A 17437-nucleotide genomic window follows, 5' to 3' on the forward strand; every position below is an offset into this window, starting at 1 on the left:
CCGTCTGGCTCCTGAGCTGTAGGTCCCCGCGGGGCGATGGGTTGATGGGCGCCGGGGGACGCAGGATGCCGGTGCCGCCCGTGCGCCTGCTGCTGCTGCCGCCGCCGCTGCTGCTGCTGTGTCTTCTGCTCCTGGCTCCCGGAACTCGGGGTGCGCCTGGCTGCCCGGTCCCCATCCGTGGCTGCAAGTGCTCTGGGGAGCGGCCCAAGGGACTAAGTGGCGGCGCCCACAACCCGGCTCGAAGGAGGGTGGTGTGCGGCGGCGGGGACCTCCCCGAACCTCCGGACCCCGGCCTTCTGCCAAACGGCACCATCACCCTGTGAGTACCCTATGCCGGATCAGGACAACGAGTGGGACCCAAAAGCACGGGGGCGATCTTGCCACTTGAGAGACTGGGTAAAGTTTGAGTCCAGGCATCAGCCGGGAAACTTGAGTTAGAGGAAGGATAGGAGTTTCGGGAACCAGGGTGTGCCCCAGAGAGAGAGGCACCGCGGAGTCCTCTCACCTGCACAGGTGAAGTGCGAGTGGGCGCTGGAAGGACATCCGTGTCCCTTGTCCCAGGTGGGCTAGCATTGCAGCCTTAAGGGGCCCTGAGCTGGGTGGGAGTGGGAAGGCTGATCCGGGCCAGGGGCCCCCTAGATGGCTGTGGTTCTTACTGAGGCTTCGGAACCCCCACAAGGGCGGGGAGGGGGCATCCTCCTGGACTCAGCTGGCGAGCCTGGACGCTAACTAGGATAACTGAGTCTGCGGTGCCCCGCCCCGGGCCTGTGGAGCTCTGCTCCCAGCCGGGCTTCATTGGGCAGGAGGCGAGTGAGCTCCGCTAAGCCTGTCTTGGAATGCTGGAGCTTCTGGTCTGAATGAACCCTCCTGCTCCCCCCTCCGCGTCCCAGTTCCCTCTTGGGCTCTCTCCCACTGTCCACATTTGGGAAGTGAACTCCGGTTGGGCAGCGGGTCCTGGTCTATTCCTTTACTCCCCCTGGAAATAATACAGGCCTTGACTGTTTATCGATTGACTTAATTGCTCAAAGATTTGGTAGAACAACCCAGTTGAAGGGAGACACGTGCCTCCCGGCTCCTTCCAGTGTTCTCCTTTCTTCTGGGGCCCGATTCAGCCCTTGCTTTACTGGTCACGAGCGCCTGTGCTCCTTAACCCGAGTCTCAAGTTCCGGCAACCGCACGAGGAGAGCCTCCCGCACCCTAGCGGCTTCCTGTGCTGGCCATGTGCTCCAAGCTCCACGCACGACGTGGAGTTGAGGGTCGCGCCCTAGCGGTGACTCCTTGCTTTCCTGTTCAAGATCCAGCCTAAAAACCGCCTCCCCTTCCCTGTCATCCTGACCCCGGCGCGGAGGCAACCGTTTCTCCAGCCACCCCTAGCCCAGAGCTGAGGCTGGCTTCATCTATTCGATTGTCCCCAGAACAATACAGTAAGTCCTCTGGTGGGTTCAGAGGCTGCCGGCTTCCTGACAGGACACAACTGGTCAGCCTGTGATGTTAGCCAGCTGGCCTGCATTTTCTCCAGCTGGGGTGTGTGCATGCACACGCCTGTGTGCCTTGAGTGGAGGCGGCATTTCTTCCCTGTTCAGCCTCCATGCAAGCTCTGGGGGATGGCAGTGGCTGCTAAGACTTTTCACAGTAGGTCCGAGTGTCCAGTAATGCTAAGGGTCGTAGAAGGCTTGGGCATTCCCAGCCTACTTCGTTAGGGAGGAGCAAAGTGTTTTGCTCGTGAGCACTAGCTGGGCTGATGTTTGTGTCACACAGCTGCACAGTGATGGTGCAGCTGGGGGTGGAGGTGATTTGTGCAACCGCACATGCTCCTGAGGCTCAGCACACTCACATGTGTGGGAGATGTCTCTTGTATGTCTGTTGGTGGGGATTAGGGAATCCTAACATGGTCAAGGCAGAAGGAAGGGAGGGGGAAAAAAATAGAAAAGTGATTTTGCAGTACATCTTAGAATGATTTGGCAACTAATGCGTTCCAGCCATGGCTAATTCCCATCGACGCCACTCAAAGGAGTGAGACCAGCTCTTGGTGAGAATATATCATGGCAAAGTAGCAGCAGAAACGACGTAACTTACTTTCCTGCCCCAGCCTCAAGCCCACCCTTAAGGAAAGGCTCCCCTCCCCTCTCAGGCCATTCACCTAGCTGGCTCACACAATACCTTCTGGAGAGACTGGTCCCCACCTGACTGAACAGTGCAAAGGACAGACCAGGGAAGCCCACTCATCCATCAGTCTGGAGTGGGATGGACTCTGCATCTCTCTCCAGATGTTTGTCTTAGCTTTCCCCACTTATGATCCTGATGGTCCCCCCTACCCGGGCCAGCAGCCTCTGAAGGGAAAAGACCCAGGGGTCTTCTCAGCAGAAGGTAGGCGAGCATCCTCAGTCCAAGCACAAAGCTGTCGCACCCCAAAATGCATCTTGGGATGAGAAAGAAAGACTGTCAACGGGGTGCTGCTTCCCCTTTCCATGCCGACAGGGTGGAAACCCCCTTATAAGTGGGGGAGTCATGGTAGGTGCGGGGGTCGTGCTTGCAATCCCAGAGGGCAGTGAGTTCCAAGCCATTCTGAGCTACATAGGGAGACCCTGTCTCAAACAAAACAGAACATTCATTTCGCCCTCTCTAACTCCTCTGTGTTCTTTTTTTTTTTCCACACAGATTTTCCCTTTCTTTTTTCTTTTTTTTTTTTTTTAGCTTGTCAACCGGGTTGAGCAGCCAGACTTGAGCCGGCTGTTTTTACATTGTGGCTGTGTCCTCCCTCGCAGACATTTGCTGCAGTCCCACTGAGGACCTTCTTCTCCTCTCCGGAATGGGTCCCCCAGCTCCCAGTCACAGGAACCCTCCAGATAGAAGCCTGGCAGACACTTAGGGCTAGGACTCCAAGTGCCAGATAAGGTCCCTGTCTGCTAGAGGGGGCCTCCCTTGAACAGTCCTGTTTACCTCATTGGAAAGTCCTTCCTCCGCCCGCTGCCCGCCCGCCCCGTTATCTCAACTCCTGCCCTCTGTTTTTGCAGACCGCAGGTCCCCTCTCCCCCACCCTTTGCTTTGTGTCCTCCATGGTGGACTTTCATTTGCAGTTTTCCAGGAAAGCAGAGCTCTTGGCTTCCTTCCTGATCCATTTCTCACCCCAACCCCCCAGCCTCACAGCCCTGTCTGCTGGGCAGCTGTGGGTACAAATGCCCCGAGCGAGCGGGGAGCCCTTATGAGCCCTCTCTCGGAGGGGAAAAGTCCTAGGGTGGGTGGCTTATGGTGGGGAGGGTTTTGCTGGGAGTGGGAACCTCTCCAACCTGGGCAGTGGCTGAAGGCCTGCTTTCTGGTCCTTAGCTCTGAGAGGCAGAGGGGGTGGAGGCTTGAGAATAAGGGATTCCAGGAAGGACTGATAATAGATATTTGCCGAAGGAAGGAAATCTCCCCAGGAGGACCTCAGAGGACACCAGCCAGTGCCATAAATTCCCACTTCGTCTGCACTGACAAGGGTCTTAGGAATCAGCAAGCCCGGGCCCACATCTTAAGGCTTTGTAGCTAAGGCTGGAGAGATTAGAGGGATCGCTAGGTGGATCAGTGTGGGATTAACTGAGTCTAAATGTTTCTACCAGATGAGGGTCTTGCTATTTGGGATCCAGTGGACCCAAACTCTATATTTAAAATCCATTTAATTTTTTCTCCAGCAGGACCAGAGCCCTCTTAACCTGGAACCATTTCAGGCTGAGTGAGGAGGGAGCACGCATGGGCTAAATCACTGCTCATCCCCCCCAGAATAGCAACCTGCTCAGCCTATGACAGACGCTCCTGTAAAGGGCAGAAGGGCCTGTGTGCACACATGTGCCCAGCTCTAGCTGGGGTGCTCATGCTGGGCATCTGATGGTCCTGGGTAGGGAGAGGTAGGGGGAAGCCCCTCATGGATGGACCCTGCCGATTCTCCTGCCTCAGGGAGGTGGCTCTTCTGCAAAGATCTCCCTTGGGGACTCTCAGCTCTGGCTTGGGATGCAGGCAATTCAACCACCAGAATTTAGTTAGTAGAGTGTGGGGCAAAGTGTGCCAACCACCAGGCACACAGCCTGAGGGCAGTGGAAAGATGCTGGCTGGAGGGGCGGGCCCAGCCTGCTTCCCCACCCCCTTCTCTTCTACCCTCTTTCCCCCATATGGTTCTCATAAGGTCTGGGCTCCGAGACAGCGGCCAGAGGAAGTGGCTGTGTACAGAGAGCTTTTGTGAGCAGGGGAGGGGGAGGGGGAGAGTGGAGAGAAAGAAGGAAAGGAAGGAGGGAAGAGGCCGGAGATGGAGAGATGCGGGAGGTTTGAGTCTAGCACACTCCCAAGCCCTCTAGGGTGAAGGTCTTATTCCCACCTCATGAGCCCCTAGACCCCCTTGCCTATCCCAAGTGAGGAGAGAGGAGGGATCCCAGGGCCTCCCTGACTCCTCCCATCCACCTTCATGAGGGGCTGTAGATGGCCTGCCCAGGTGCCAGAGATTTTTGACTGCCCCTGCTCTGTGGCCTTGAGAACGCCTATCCTTCAGACTCCTGGTACCAGATATTAGGGTGCAATGCATGGATGGCCCTGTTTCAGGGGAGCCCTGTGAGGAAAGCAGAACCCGCCCCCCCCCCATTTGGATTGCATTATTTACTGCACTTAAGAGATTGAGACCCCCTTAGGCCAGGTCCCAAAGACGTACATATACTTCAGCCCCGAATGGTACCAGGACATGGTTAGGGAAGTCTATTTGCTTGTATTAATCAAGACATGTGCATGGACTCTGAACCCTAAGGTCCCTTCTCGTGGGCTCTCATGGAATTGGTGAAGGGTGCGACAGCCTAGTCCTTGATGGTGACTCTGAGAATCTACCCACCACGTGCCAGCAAACTAGTGTAACAGGAACCTTCTGTCGGTTGACGCTTACATTTGGGGTCATATTTTTCTGTTTGTAAATGTACCCCACCACACGTGTGTCATCGGGATAAGACCCTCTTCTGCCGCTTCTAAGTCGGTCCAGGTCTTTCCTCTCAACTCAGCCTCTGTCCGTGCTTCCTCGCCAAAGCCCAGAGAGGGTAGGGGAGCTCCCCGTGGTCACACAGTTAGCCTAGAAGCAGTGACTCTCCCATCACCCCTGAGGGAGAGGCGGGCCAGGGAGTAGAGGGAAAAAGAGAAGGGAAATGGCCCCCGAGCTGAGGGACCATCAGGAAGGGCCGCTGAGAGGGACTGTTTATTTTCATTCCCCCAGCCTGGCTGCTGTGTTCTATTTAGGGCTCAGACACTGACAGGACCGAGTTGCCTCCTCCCCTTCCTCCCTCCTCCGAGGGGCCCCCATCCTTCCCAAACTCCAGAACATTCCTTTGCTTTCAGGACTGGACCACGGAGGGAGGGGGAGGGAGGGCAAAGTGGTCGGGGGAGAAGCCGGAGTGAGCTGACACTCCCCCAGCCCTCTCCTTCATGTTCCCCCGGGAGGCAGGGGAGGCGGGATGGGGCACAACTGGGTGGTATGCAAGATGGATGGGCCCAGGTGAGGGCAAGCTATGGGGTGACCCCGAGGAGGAGGGAGGTGTAGCCAGAGCAGAGGATCCAGACATCTCCCAGCTGGAAAGGAAAGGGGAGGCATGGGCGCCCCTCTCCCCCCAGCCCCCACGGCTATCAGGGCTCCTGCCTTGCTGGGAATTGTGTGGGGAGGTCCAAACGTGTGCTGTAGACTGGAGGAAACGCCAGCCCCAGGGTGGGAAAGGCTGGTAAGGGCTGGGGTCCCCTGTGCAGAACTCTGCCCCTCCTTAGCTCACCAAGCCCTCCTCCGAGGGCTTCTGGCTCCCTTGTCACCTCCGCAGGTGACTTCAAGAGCAATCAGGACAGAGACTGGGAACTGTGAAGCTTCCCAGGCATCTGGGAGGCTTCCTGCTCTCTGGAGGTAACAGACCCTGGTGGCATGACCCAGAAGCATGGAGCACTAGGATTTGAATGATTGAAGGGCCTCTAAAACATAGCTCTCCTTTTCTTCACTTGAGTTGGGTTGCTGAGATAGAAAAAAGTTAGCAGACAGAAGGAAATTTAAAGAAGAACTTTTGTTTTCTTTTGTTTTTCGAGACAGGGTCTTACTATGTAGCACTGTCTGGCATAGCCCTGGCTGGCCTAAAGTGACTATGTAGAACAGCCTGGTCTTGAACTCACAGAGATCTGCCTGCCTCTGCCTCTGCCTCTCCAGGATTGAGATTAAAAGTGTGTGCCACCACACCCAGAGGAAATGTTTTATCACTGCCAAAAGCTACTGTAGTAGCTGGATGTGGTGTGCCACACTTGTAATCCCAGCACCCAGGAGGCGGAGGTAGGAGGATTGCCAGTTCAAGGCCAGCCTGGGCTACACAAAAATAACAAAAAAAAAAAAAAAAAAAAAACACAAAAAATAACGCAAAGCAGAGAGGCTGGTGGTAAAGAGCACTTGCGGCTCTTGCAGAGGACTTGGTTTCCAGCGCTCACACCCTACAGCTTACAAATGCCTGTAACTCCCACCCCAGGTGGCTTCCAAGGCCTGGTGCATACACCAGGTTGGCCTCTAACTCCTTCTGCCTCCAGAGTGCTGGAATTAAAGGTATGTATGTGCCTTAAAAACAAAACAACGCACCCGCGCACCCGGTGGTGGTGGCCTTTAATCCTAGCACTCTGGAGGCAGAGGGAGTTTGAGGCCAGTCTGGCCTACAGAGCAAGATCCAGGACAGGCACCGAAACTACACAGAGAAACCCTGTCTTGAAAAACCAAAAAAAAAAAAAAATCTCAAACCAAACTGGAAGGAGAAAAAAACCAGATAAGACGCCCCAGCTAAGAGAGTCAGAGTTGGCCCCCTAGCAGGCATCCTCAGCCCACTCCTGCTCTGGGATGGACAGCTGCCTCTCAGGCAGCTCCAAGGACAGGCAGGCAGAGTGGGCATGCCCTGGAGTTAGGTGTCTTGGCGGCAAGGCAGATCCATCTACTCTGTCCTTCATCGTTCAGGGAAAGGGGCTCGAACCCCCTAGTAATGGCTTAACTAGTACAAGTGTAAAATACCCCACAGAGCATGTGAAGACACTCTGGTCCAGGAACTGGAAGACCTTTGGTCTCTCAATCAATTCTCCAGGTCTTCCATCGCCTTTCCCGGACCATCTCCCAGCTTTCTGCCTCACCTATGGATGGGGGAGCAGTGGCTCCAGGTAGCTGGGGAAAAGATGGATGTTCAGTCCTATAGACGGGGTTGGGCAGCATAGTGGAATAGGAATGGGAGCAAGAAGGGAACCGCCCTTGACCTGGGACAGCTGGCTCTGCATTGAACTCCTTCCCAATGGGCATTCCCTTCCTGGGTACTCTGCTTGCCCCCATTCACTCAGCCAGTGTCTAATCACATCCAGTCCCCTGAAGGAGCTGAGAGACATGCTTTTTGTCCCAGGGACTTTACAGCCTTGGAGACTGAGAGGATCCAGCTGTACAGTGCTGGGCAGGTCTGGGCTCAAAATTAACACTAGGGAGGAGAGATTGAGGGACTAACTTATGTGTAAGTGTGAACGATTGATCAGCCAGTGTGATGCTGCTCCATCTGGACCAAGAACATCCTGGGCTGCACAGTGAAACCCTGTCTCAGAGATCAATGAAAAGGTAATAGCAAATTAATCTGTTGGGATTTATGTATTTATTGACTCTTTGAGTGCTAAACCCAAGACCTTTACTACCCCCAGCTCTGTTTACATTTTGAAGGATCCACGAGCTTGGATCTCACCGGTAGGATTTTAAATAGTGGGAACAGTCGGTAGTCCTTAAGGTAGATTGAAAGTTCCTCCCTCCCTCCCTCCGATCTCCACCTCCCCCTCTTTCCCCTGTAGAATGCTTCTCTGAAAGTCGAAGTGTAGATTGCTACAGCAGACACCATTTCTTGTGTCCCAGCAAGAGTTCCGGGGCCACAAAATCCCCACCAATTCTCCCTCATCAGCTTCCACAAACACCTGTAGCACTTTGCGGTTTCCACCTGTAGATTCAGTTCTAAAGCTCAAAACCGTTCCTTTTCCATCTTAGCCCAAATGCCTTGGTTTTGCCCACTCTTTACCAAGTCGTGTACCCTTGTAGAGATATTTAGAGGCAGGAGACAAGACCTGCAAGAAAAGTGAGAGGAAATCCAATAAGCGGGAGTCAGGATGAGACAACGTCTCTTTGGTCTTGGCCTTGACCCATGGCTGTCTTTGGCTTGCTCTGTGTCTAGGGCAGTGTCTGGACAGTGCTAAGGCTGGAAGAGGAAGATCCACCTCAGGGCTGCCTGGACAGGCTTCCAGCCAAGCAAAGCAGTGGGGAGGCAGTTCAGGAGTGGGCATGGCACCTTACTTGTCCTAGAGAAAGAGAAAGGAAGCCGCCGAAGGGCAGTCTTCATTTTTTTAAAAATAATTTATTTAACTTTATCTTATGTGCATTGGTGTGAAGGTGTCAGACCCCCAGGAACTGGAGTTACAGGCAGTTGTGAGCTGCCATGCGGGTGCTGGGAATTGAACCCTGGGTCCTCTGGAAGAGCAGCCAGTGCTCCCAACTGCTGAGCCATCTCTCCAGCCCCTTGCCTATAATCCTTCATTAAACACGGTACTTATTACTCATTGATAAAGTATGATGTTTGGTAGTCATGCATATTAAGCATTTGTTAACTTCTAATCCATAGCATTTATTTGTTTGTTTGTTTGTTTATGCTGGGGAATCAAATGCAGGGCCTTTCACGTACCGGGCAAGCGCTTTATCACTGAGTTACACACCCAGCATAGTGTTTGTGTCCTAGAGGCGCTGATTATATTTTAGGTTTCAGGCACTTTATTAGGCACTGGAAACACCCAGAGGCCCTGAGCTCCATCCTACAGGACAATCCGGGAGCTCGGGTTTGGCCTGAATGGTATAGCGGAGCTTATCAGCAAGCAGACAGCCTCCCTCCCTCTCACTGCTCAGCTCCCTGTTACCACATACCAGCAGCAGCGGGTACCGGTGCCAGGCCTTTCCCACACTCTACAAAGCGGTGAAGGCCTAAATCACTGGCACGCTGAACCCTAGGGAGTGTGGGTCCTTACTATCCAGTCTGTTGGATCTGAGGAGGGAGGTTGACACATACATCGACTCTCTTGGGCACGTGAGAACCTTTTGGTGCCGGCACATGTTGGTTCCACGCCCCATAGAGCAAGGCCTACATGAGTCCTTTAGGGTCACTTTTGATGTGGGAGTGGTATCTGGTGAGTTCTTGTGGCTACCCAGAGGCCGCAAGGACTCTCCGAGACGCCAGCCACCCGCTCCACTGGCCTCCTCATTGGCAGTTCTGTGTTCACTCTCCTCCCTAAAAATAGGACCCCCAACCCAGAGAGGATTCTGGAATGGCCTTGGTGTACCCTGTAGTTGGCCAGATTTCAAACTCTGGAATAGAGAAGAGGGGACCAACCGCGGGGGCCTGGTCCTCCTTCCCATTGAAAGTATGAGCTGAGGGCAGGAGGGGTGGGTGGGGCCAGAAGTCAAAGATGCTTAGCCAGGTCTCTGGGGGGCCTGTAGGGTTAGTGTGGTTGGAAGGGATTTGCCAGGCTGGCTCCCTGCAAGGCAGTAGTGTGAGAGAAGTATAGCCTGAGGAGGAGCGATCTGACAGGGCAGGGGGGCGGGGTGGTGGTGTTTAAAGAAAGCCCACGCTGGCACTGTGTCTAGAACAGCTGGATGGAGCTGTAGGGGACATAGCTCCCTCCTCCACCGGGGCTGCTTCCCGGCTTTCTTCCCACGACACAGTTAACAATGGTGGGAACATTTTTTCCTTCCTATTGGATGGAGGTTCTCTCTCTCTCTCTCTCTCTCTCTCTCTCTCTCTCTCTCTCTCTCTCTCTCCCTCTCTCCTCTCTCTCTCTCTCTCTGTGTATTTATGTTCAGCCACCTCACTATCAGCTCTGCAACGTCCAGATTTTCACCTGCCCATAACGTCTCCAGACTTGAGAGTATAGTATGCGCCAGACCCTAGGTTCCATCCCCTGCACCAGTAAAAAATAAATTCCCAGATCCATACAAAACAATAACAACCCACGAACATTCTCTGGATGATACAGGTTTAAAGTAAAATTCCTTGGCCTGCTCAGGGGATTTAAAGCAAAAAAAAAAAAAAAAAAAAAAAATCCAATTCTGGGTATTTGGGGGCTCAAACCATGCAGCTGGAGTCTGTCAAAAGTGGGCACTGCCACCCGGAGGGGGCCCATCGGAAAAGGATAAAGAGCTGTTTGCCTGATGCCCGCCTTTGTATGTGTGGAGATCGGGATCACAGTTTCTGCATCTAGAAATTAAAAAAAAAAAAAGGTGAGTTTTAAGATATTAGGGGATGGCATTTGTGCTGGTCAAGCCCAAATCGTGGGTTGCAGCTGTCCCCAGCACAGAGGTATGTAGAGAAGGGGTCCAACTGCAGGAGGTCTCCGAAGAATGTGTTCGGGAGCTGGCCAGGCTAAGAGATGTGTTGGTATGGTCCCGAGTTTCATCCTGGACTGCCTCGCAGGCTGGTCCCCACCGTTTGCAATGCTCCTGAACCCTACAGTGTTAGTCACACACATTTAGAGCATGGCTGGCCTGAAATGAGATGTGCTGTTGGAGTACAATACACTCCAGATTACCAAGCTTTGAAAGAAATAAAATACCTAATTAAAAATGTAAATAGATTACACATTGAAATGAAAAGACTCTGGGTATGTTGGGTTAAATCAGATTCTATTAAAATTAGTTTCACGCTTTAAAAAACGTGACTGATAGTAAATTTTAAATCACACACGTGGTTCACATTGTATTTCTATGGGCCAGCTATAAGTTAAAGGTTTGGGATATATGAGAGGGATTAGGACTGATGGCTGAAGGGCAGGGAAATATGGGGACCCCATTACCACTTATGTGTTCCTCTGAATAGGATTCTTTACCTGGGAACTCAGGCGCTCATTTTGGAAATTTGGGGATATGAATATATATTTGGGAGTATATAAAAGAATTATTTATTAGAAAGCATTTTCTTTTGTTTGTTTGTTTGTTTGTTTTTTGAGACAGGGTTTCTCTATGTAGCCTTGGAGCCTTTCCTCGAACTCAAAGAGATCCTCCTGCCTCTGCCTCCCGAGTGCTGGGATTAAAGGCATGTGCCACCACCACCCAGCCCTAGAAAGCATTTTCTGCCTGGCAAGATGTCTCATGCCTGTAATCCTGGCACGTGATAGGTAGGTAGAGTCACAAAGATCATGCGTTCCAGGACAGTTTAGATGATGGAGCAAGAGCCTGTCTCAAGAGAGAAGAAAGAGCAGAGACTGGAGGGATTCCCAGCGGTTAAGAGCATGCACTGCCCTTCCAGAGTTCCATTCCTGGTACCCACATCAGGTGGCTTACCTGTAACTCCAACTCCAGGGTACCCAACTCCTCTGACCTGCACACACTCACACCACAGATACACATACACATAATTAAGAGAATAAATAGAAAAGAAGAGGAAAGGGGAGGAAAGGAGGGCTGTCAAGATAGCCCAAAGGGTAAGGGCACTTCCTACCATGCCTGGTCCCAGAACCCACGTGACAGAAGCAGAAAACCAGCTTCTGCAAGCTGACCTCTGGCACGAGCACCATGATGTCTTCCGTGTGCACACACTCACTATTTTTTTTTTTTTTAAGGAGAATGCAAGGAGAGGGGGGAAGAGAGGGAGAGAGAGGAAAAGGGAGGAAAAACAGGAAAAGAGGGAGTAAGAACGTTTGTTAGTTCAGGACCTCCCCCTACATTTATTTGTGTGGGTGTGGGTGTGCGTGTGCGTGTGGAGGTCAGGGGACAGCTTGCAGGACCCGTTCCTCTCCACCCACTGTGTTGATTCTGGGGACCAACGTCAGGTCATTCCTCTTGGCAGCAAGTGCTTCTAGTCACCGAACCATCTTACTGTCCCCTAGTATAGGAATAAGAAAAAAAAAAACTTTTCTTAAAATATTTATTTATTTACTCACTTATTTTGCGATAGTCTTAGCCCTGGATGACTTGGAATTCATAGAGATTCACCTGCCTCTGCCTCCCAAGTGCTGGGATTAAAGGTGTGCACACCATCATACCTGGCCTAAAGATTTACCTTTTAAAAAAAACAAAACAAAAAAAAAACAACTGTGCCTTTTTTTTTAAGATAAAAAAATATACTTTATGGTTGTGTTTTGCCTACATGTGTATATGTATATGTGTATATATATATATATATATATATATATATATATATATATATACACACACACACACACACACATATATATATGTACCACGTGGGTGCCTGCTACCCACAGAGTCCAGAAGAGGGCACTGGGTCCCCTTGGAACTGGAGTTATGGATGGGTGTGTGCTTCTGGGTGCTGATTAAACCTGGGTCCACTGCAAAAGCAAAAAGTGCTCTTAACTGCTGAGCCATCTCTCCAGCCCAAGATCTGCTTCTATCTATCTATCTGTCTGTCTGTCTGTCTGTCCGTCCGTCCGTCCATCCATCCATCCCTATCTGTCTGTCTGTCTGTCTCTCATCTATCTATCTTGAGAGAGTGCTGCATTATGTATCCCTTCAATGGCCTGAGGCCTCAAACACAGAGATCCGCCTGCCTCTGCACTTGAGTGCTGGGATTAAAGGCATGCACCACCACACCAGCTAGTGAGTAGGATTTTTAATGTCAGTGTTTTTCAGACTGGAATCCCCAATCCTCAGACATTGCCCAGAACTCAGACCTGTTTCCCACTCCAAGATCACATCCGTTTTCCGAGCCTGAGCCCTAATGTTCTCTGTGGCTTCTCCACTTGTGAAAAGGAGCCCTGTACTGGCATCCTGGGTCCAAAACACAAGAGAAAGGGAGTTTGCTAAAAAGCTCTTAGTTTTCCCATGTCTGAGGGACCTTTTGGTTTTCGTTCTGTTTTTGCTGTGTGTGTTAGGGTTGAACTCAGCGCCTCACGCACATTAAGTACATGCTCTTTCTATGTCCTTCCTCTGAGCTGTAGCTCAGTTCTGCCATGGTATGCTTTTTTTTTTTTTTTTTTTTTTTTTCTCTGAGATAGATGTTTTACTCTGTAGTGGAGGGTATCCCTTAGTTCTTGAACCTTCTGTCTCAGCTTCCTGGATGCTAGTTACAAGTATGCAGCACACAGATGGTATCAGTGATGTGCTTTTTGGAATATTAAGATGAAGTGTGCGTGCGTGCGTGCGTGCGTGTGTGTGTGTGTATGTGTGTAGACGAATTGTTAAATGGTCTTATTAAATAAAAACCCAGAGCCAGATATCGGGCTTGAGACCTGAGAGATCAGGGAAATAGAAAAAGCCACAAGCTAACCTCACCTCACTGACACCTCCGTCTCCAAAGAGAGAGAATTACTTCCTGTATACCCACAACTATATGCCTTTCTGTTCTGCTCACTCATTTGCTCTCTCAGCCCAGCTACATCACTTCCTCTTCCTGCCCAGCTCTGTCACTTCCTGTCTGTCTGTACAGATCTCCAGACCTCTATGGTTAGTGCTGGGATTAAAGGCGCGTGTCACCATGCTTGGCTCTGTTCCCAGCGTGGCTTTGAACTCACAGAGATCCAGACAGATCCCTGCCTTCCAAGTGATAGGATTAACAGCGTGTGCTACCATTGCCTGACTTCCATATTTACTTATAGTGGTTGGCTTTTTCCTCTGATCCTCAGATAAATTTATTGAGGGACACAGTATACTGGGAGACATAATACATCACCGAGTGCATATGTGTGTGTGTGTGTGTGTGTGTGTGTAGCATTTTGGACACCCAGTAATTTCCCCTAAGTCATTCTTCTGCTGGAAACCACCCCTTGTCACCTTTGGAAGGACTGTTAGACTGTACTGGAAGTTGGGGGAGCTCTATCTGGAGGGAGAAGAAAGATGAGGTGTCTAACCCATTCACTGATCCAGAGACACCCCCTCCCACTCACATCGCCAGTGTTGGACCTGGGATGTAGCCTAGCAGTGGAGCATTTACCTAGAATTCCAAAGGCCCCCAGTCAGGACCTGGGGCTCCTTCCCTGCTTCATGGGGTCATTGACTCACTCCCATGAGGCCTGGGGGGTAGCAGATCTCTGACAGCTCTTCTACTTTTGGTTCCTAGCCCCTTCCCTCTGTATACCATAGGGCACAGGGCCTGTCTACTCCAGAGACATCTTTAAGGTTTGTACTTTGGGCCTTCCAGTGAGTTTTCCACTAGTAAGAGCAGAGCAAAGAAGAGGGAAACCCTTTGCTCCAGCCCAGGGCTGCCAGGAGTTTGGGTTGAGAGGCCTCATTAAAACTTTCTAATAAGCAATTAACTGGAGGGTTGAACCCTTTGGCTGGTCTGGAACTCCTCCCAATAAGAAGTCTGGGAGAAAAAGGCCAAGTGGGTGGGCAAAGAGGAGACTGGGGGCCTCTCCCCAAAAACAGAACCGGTCAACAAACAGAACATCGGTCGGAGCAGGCACTGCAGAAGGGAGGCCTAGCCTTCTGTCAGATCCAGGGCTCTGTCAATCTTTCTACAGGTTGGGGAGGCAAGGACACAGTGACGGTTCAGCCCCTCTGGACTGGAGACCTTTCTGTAGAGTCCTGGGCTCCAAGGAGGGTGTTGGAAAACTCTTCCACCAGGGCTTCCTCCTCCTCCTCCCCTTCCTTCCCTTCTGTTTTTTGTTTGTTTGTTTTTGAGGCTGGGTCCCAGGTAGCCCAGGCTGGCCTCAATAAGCTCTTGCTCTTTTTGCCTCTACTTCCCAAGCATTGGGATTAAAGGAGTGTGCCTCCATGCGGGGCTTCAGGGCTCCTCTTCTATACCTGACCCAGATGAGGCCAGTCTTCCCCATCACTCTGCTCTGGATTTTGGATTGAGGGAGGGAGGGCTTCCACAAGGACAGAAACCCTGCGGTGGGCGTGGCAGAGGCTCAGAGGAATTGACATTGAGGCTCCGTAGTGGAAGTAGGCTGTCACATTTTAACATCGGCTGAGCCCCATCTCAAATCAGATCCAGTCTATGGGTCCTTCACTGCATCATTGCTTGAAACCCATGACTTGAAGCTCTCTCTAGGGCTGGACTGTTCACCAGCTTCTCCCTACGCCACCCCCTAGAGTGGTAGGTGGGGTGCCTGCTGCCTAACTGCAGATAGTGAATGGCATTTTCATGGTGCAGCGTGGCCATCTTGGGAACCTGGGTCCCACTCAGTCTGCATTTTGCACCATCTAGCTTCTAACATCTCTATGTCCTTCCTGTCTCTCCAGGCTCTTGAGCAACAACAAGATTACTGCTCTCCGAAATGGATCCTTCCTGGGACTCTACCTGCTGGAGAAGTTGTAAGTACCCAGGAGTGTGTGGGCAAGGTGGGGTGGTGGTGGTGGTGGTGGGGCGTGCTAGTCAAGGGTGGGAGTGTCCCTCTGGGAAGGATGAGGGACTTGGGTTGCCAGGTGAGGCTAGAACCTGCACAGTCAGGTCTGGTCTAGGAGTTGGTAGAAGATATGGCGTGCTGGGAGCAACTGGCTTTTCCGTAGGGACTGCCCGGTGAACTAGGCAAAAGCCAGGGACGCTGCGCTGTTCTAGGCGGAGGTGAGGTGAAAGGCAGCTCATTAATGTTCTTTAATGAGCAATTAGCTGAGAGGGCCGAGTGAGCCAGCCTCCTCCTCCTCCTCCCAGCTGGGGGCCCAGCATGAAATGGCTGAGGGAGACTTAATGGGACTGAGCCCTCTTTTCCTCCTTCCAGAAAAACAAATCAACAAACAAAGCCTGGAGGAGGCAGAGTGCTGGATGGAGAGGGCGAGAGCTCAGTCCTTTCTGACTCTCCTCCCCCCCCCCCCCCCCCGCCCGTGTAAAGCTGCATTTTGGGGCAGGGTCCTTGCTCTGTCCTGGAGGCCCTCCTCTCCTGCTGATGACCCCTGGGGCTGGGTGGGGGCGGTTTGTGGGACAGAGTTACTGAGCAGGAGCTAGGGGCCACAGGCTTTTTTTTTTTTTTTTTCTTCCCGAGACAGGGTTTCTCTGTGTAGCTTTGCGCCTTTCCTGGCACTCACTCGGTAGCCCAGGCTGGCCTCAAACTCACAGAGATCCACCTGGCTCTGCCTCCCGAGTGCTGGGATCAAAGGCGTGCGCCACCACTGCCCAGCAGGGCCACAGGCTTTAAGAAAGTGAGAATGCAGAAGGCTGAGGACTCAGCTATGACAGAACAGGACACCTGACTCAGGGACTAAGTCATGTAACCTGCCACACGAGGGCTTGCATTTAAGCCACTGCCATGCTTCCAGAACCCAGCCTGTGCCATCACTTTGGGCTCTTGTTCTGGGCTCTCTTCCCTCCTGGGGACTGATTCTTGCTCTCCTTTCCACCCATACCCACCTCTGCAACCTCTCCTCTCCCTCTCTGAGGCATTCCTAATTCATGCAGTAGGATTCTTGGCCCCTCTTGTACCATTTTATTCCCAAGCCTTGGATCCGTGTGTTGGAAAATATAAATGAAGAAGGTGTGACTTCAGCGTGGTGGAGATCACAGATGTCTCTGTACCTGTGACCACAAAAGAGTTTGGGGGCTTCTTTCAGACATATTCAAAGGAGGCGTCATCAAAACTTGAGAGTCCAGGGCAGCAGAGATGAGATGTCCACTTAACTGTGTTCAGCTTTCTTACACAGTGGAAGGGAAAGAGTTTGCCAAACCCACCAAGGTGAAGAGGGAGACTGAGTGACCTTGGTGGGAGACAAACGTGGCCAAGTCCACATGGGGTCAGAAAAGTGATCTGGGGCAGGCTGGAGACAGGAGAGGGTCCTGGGAGAAAGGTGAGAGTGGTATGGTGTAGGGTCACAGCTCTGTGCTCAGGGTCCTCTGACTCCGCAACTCATAGCTGTGATAATGACCAAAGGCTATCGGTAAGCTCATGCCTGAGGCTCAGAGAAAGGCTCTCCCGAGGTGTCGCATTTATATAGAATGTGGCATGGTCCTAGTGGGAACCTGGGTCCTCATTCCGTCTGCAGCCTGTACCTCTTGGCTTCTAATGGCATCTTCTGTTGGGATTTCTTTTTTCTCTCTTTTTCTTTTTCTTTTTTTAAGATAGCCTTATGGCCAGGCGTCGTGGCACACACCTTTATTCCCAGCACCCGGGAGGCAGAAGCAAGCAGCTCTCTGAGTTTGAGGCTAGCCTGGTCTACAGAGCAAGTTCCAGGACAGCCAGGGCTATACATACACACACACACACACACACACACACACACACACACACACACACACACAGAGAGAGAGAGAGAGAGAGAGAGAGAGAGAGAGAGTGTGTCTTGTTATGTAGCCCAGGCTGGCCCTCCAGCTTCACTAAGTGCTGGGATTACGGGTGAAGGAACATGTTCATTCTTCCATATGTGACTGAGCATTTGGGATTGGATTTTTTTTTCTGTTTTTGTTTTAATTTTTATGTGCACCGGTGTTTTGCTTGCATGCATATCTATGTGAGGGTGTCAGGTCCCTTGAAACTGGAG

General features: G+C 51.8%; 1 protein-coding gene across 1 annotated transcript in view; it reads left to right on the forward strand.

Annotated features, from left to right (window-relative positions):
- Window positions 1-13: 13 nt before the first annotated feature.
- The window catches only part of Adgra2 (adhesion G protein-coupled receptor A2), a 39765-nt gene continuing 22341 nt past the window's right edge, over window positions 14-17437 (forward strand). Inside the window, exons 1-2 of the mRNA XM_059244503.1 lie at window positions 14-319; window positions 15212-15283. Of these exons, the coding sequence (XP_059100486.1) occupies window positions 45-319; window positions 15212-15283 (347 nt within the window). The 5' untranslated portion in view covers window positions 14-44. The remainder of the gene's footprint in view (window positions 320-15211; window positions 15284-17437) is intronic.

Source organism: Peromyscus eremicus, chromosome 17 (assembly GCF_949786415.1).
Source record: "Peromyscus eremicus chromosome 17, PerEre_H2_v1, whole genome shotgun sequence".
Classification (NCBI taxonomy): Eukaryota; Metazoa; Chordata; class Mammalia; order Rodentia; family Cricetidae; genus Peromyscus; species Peromyscus eremicus.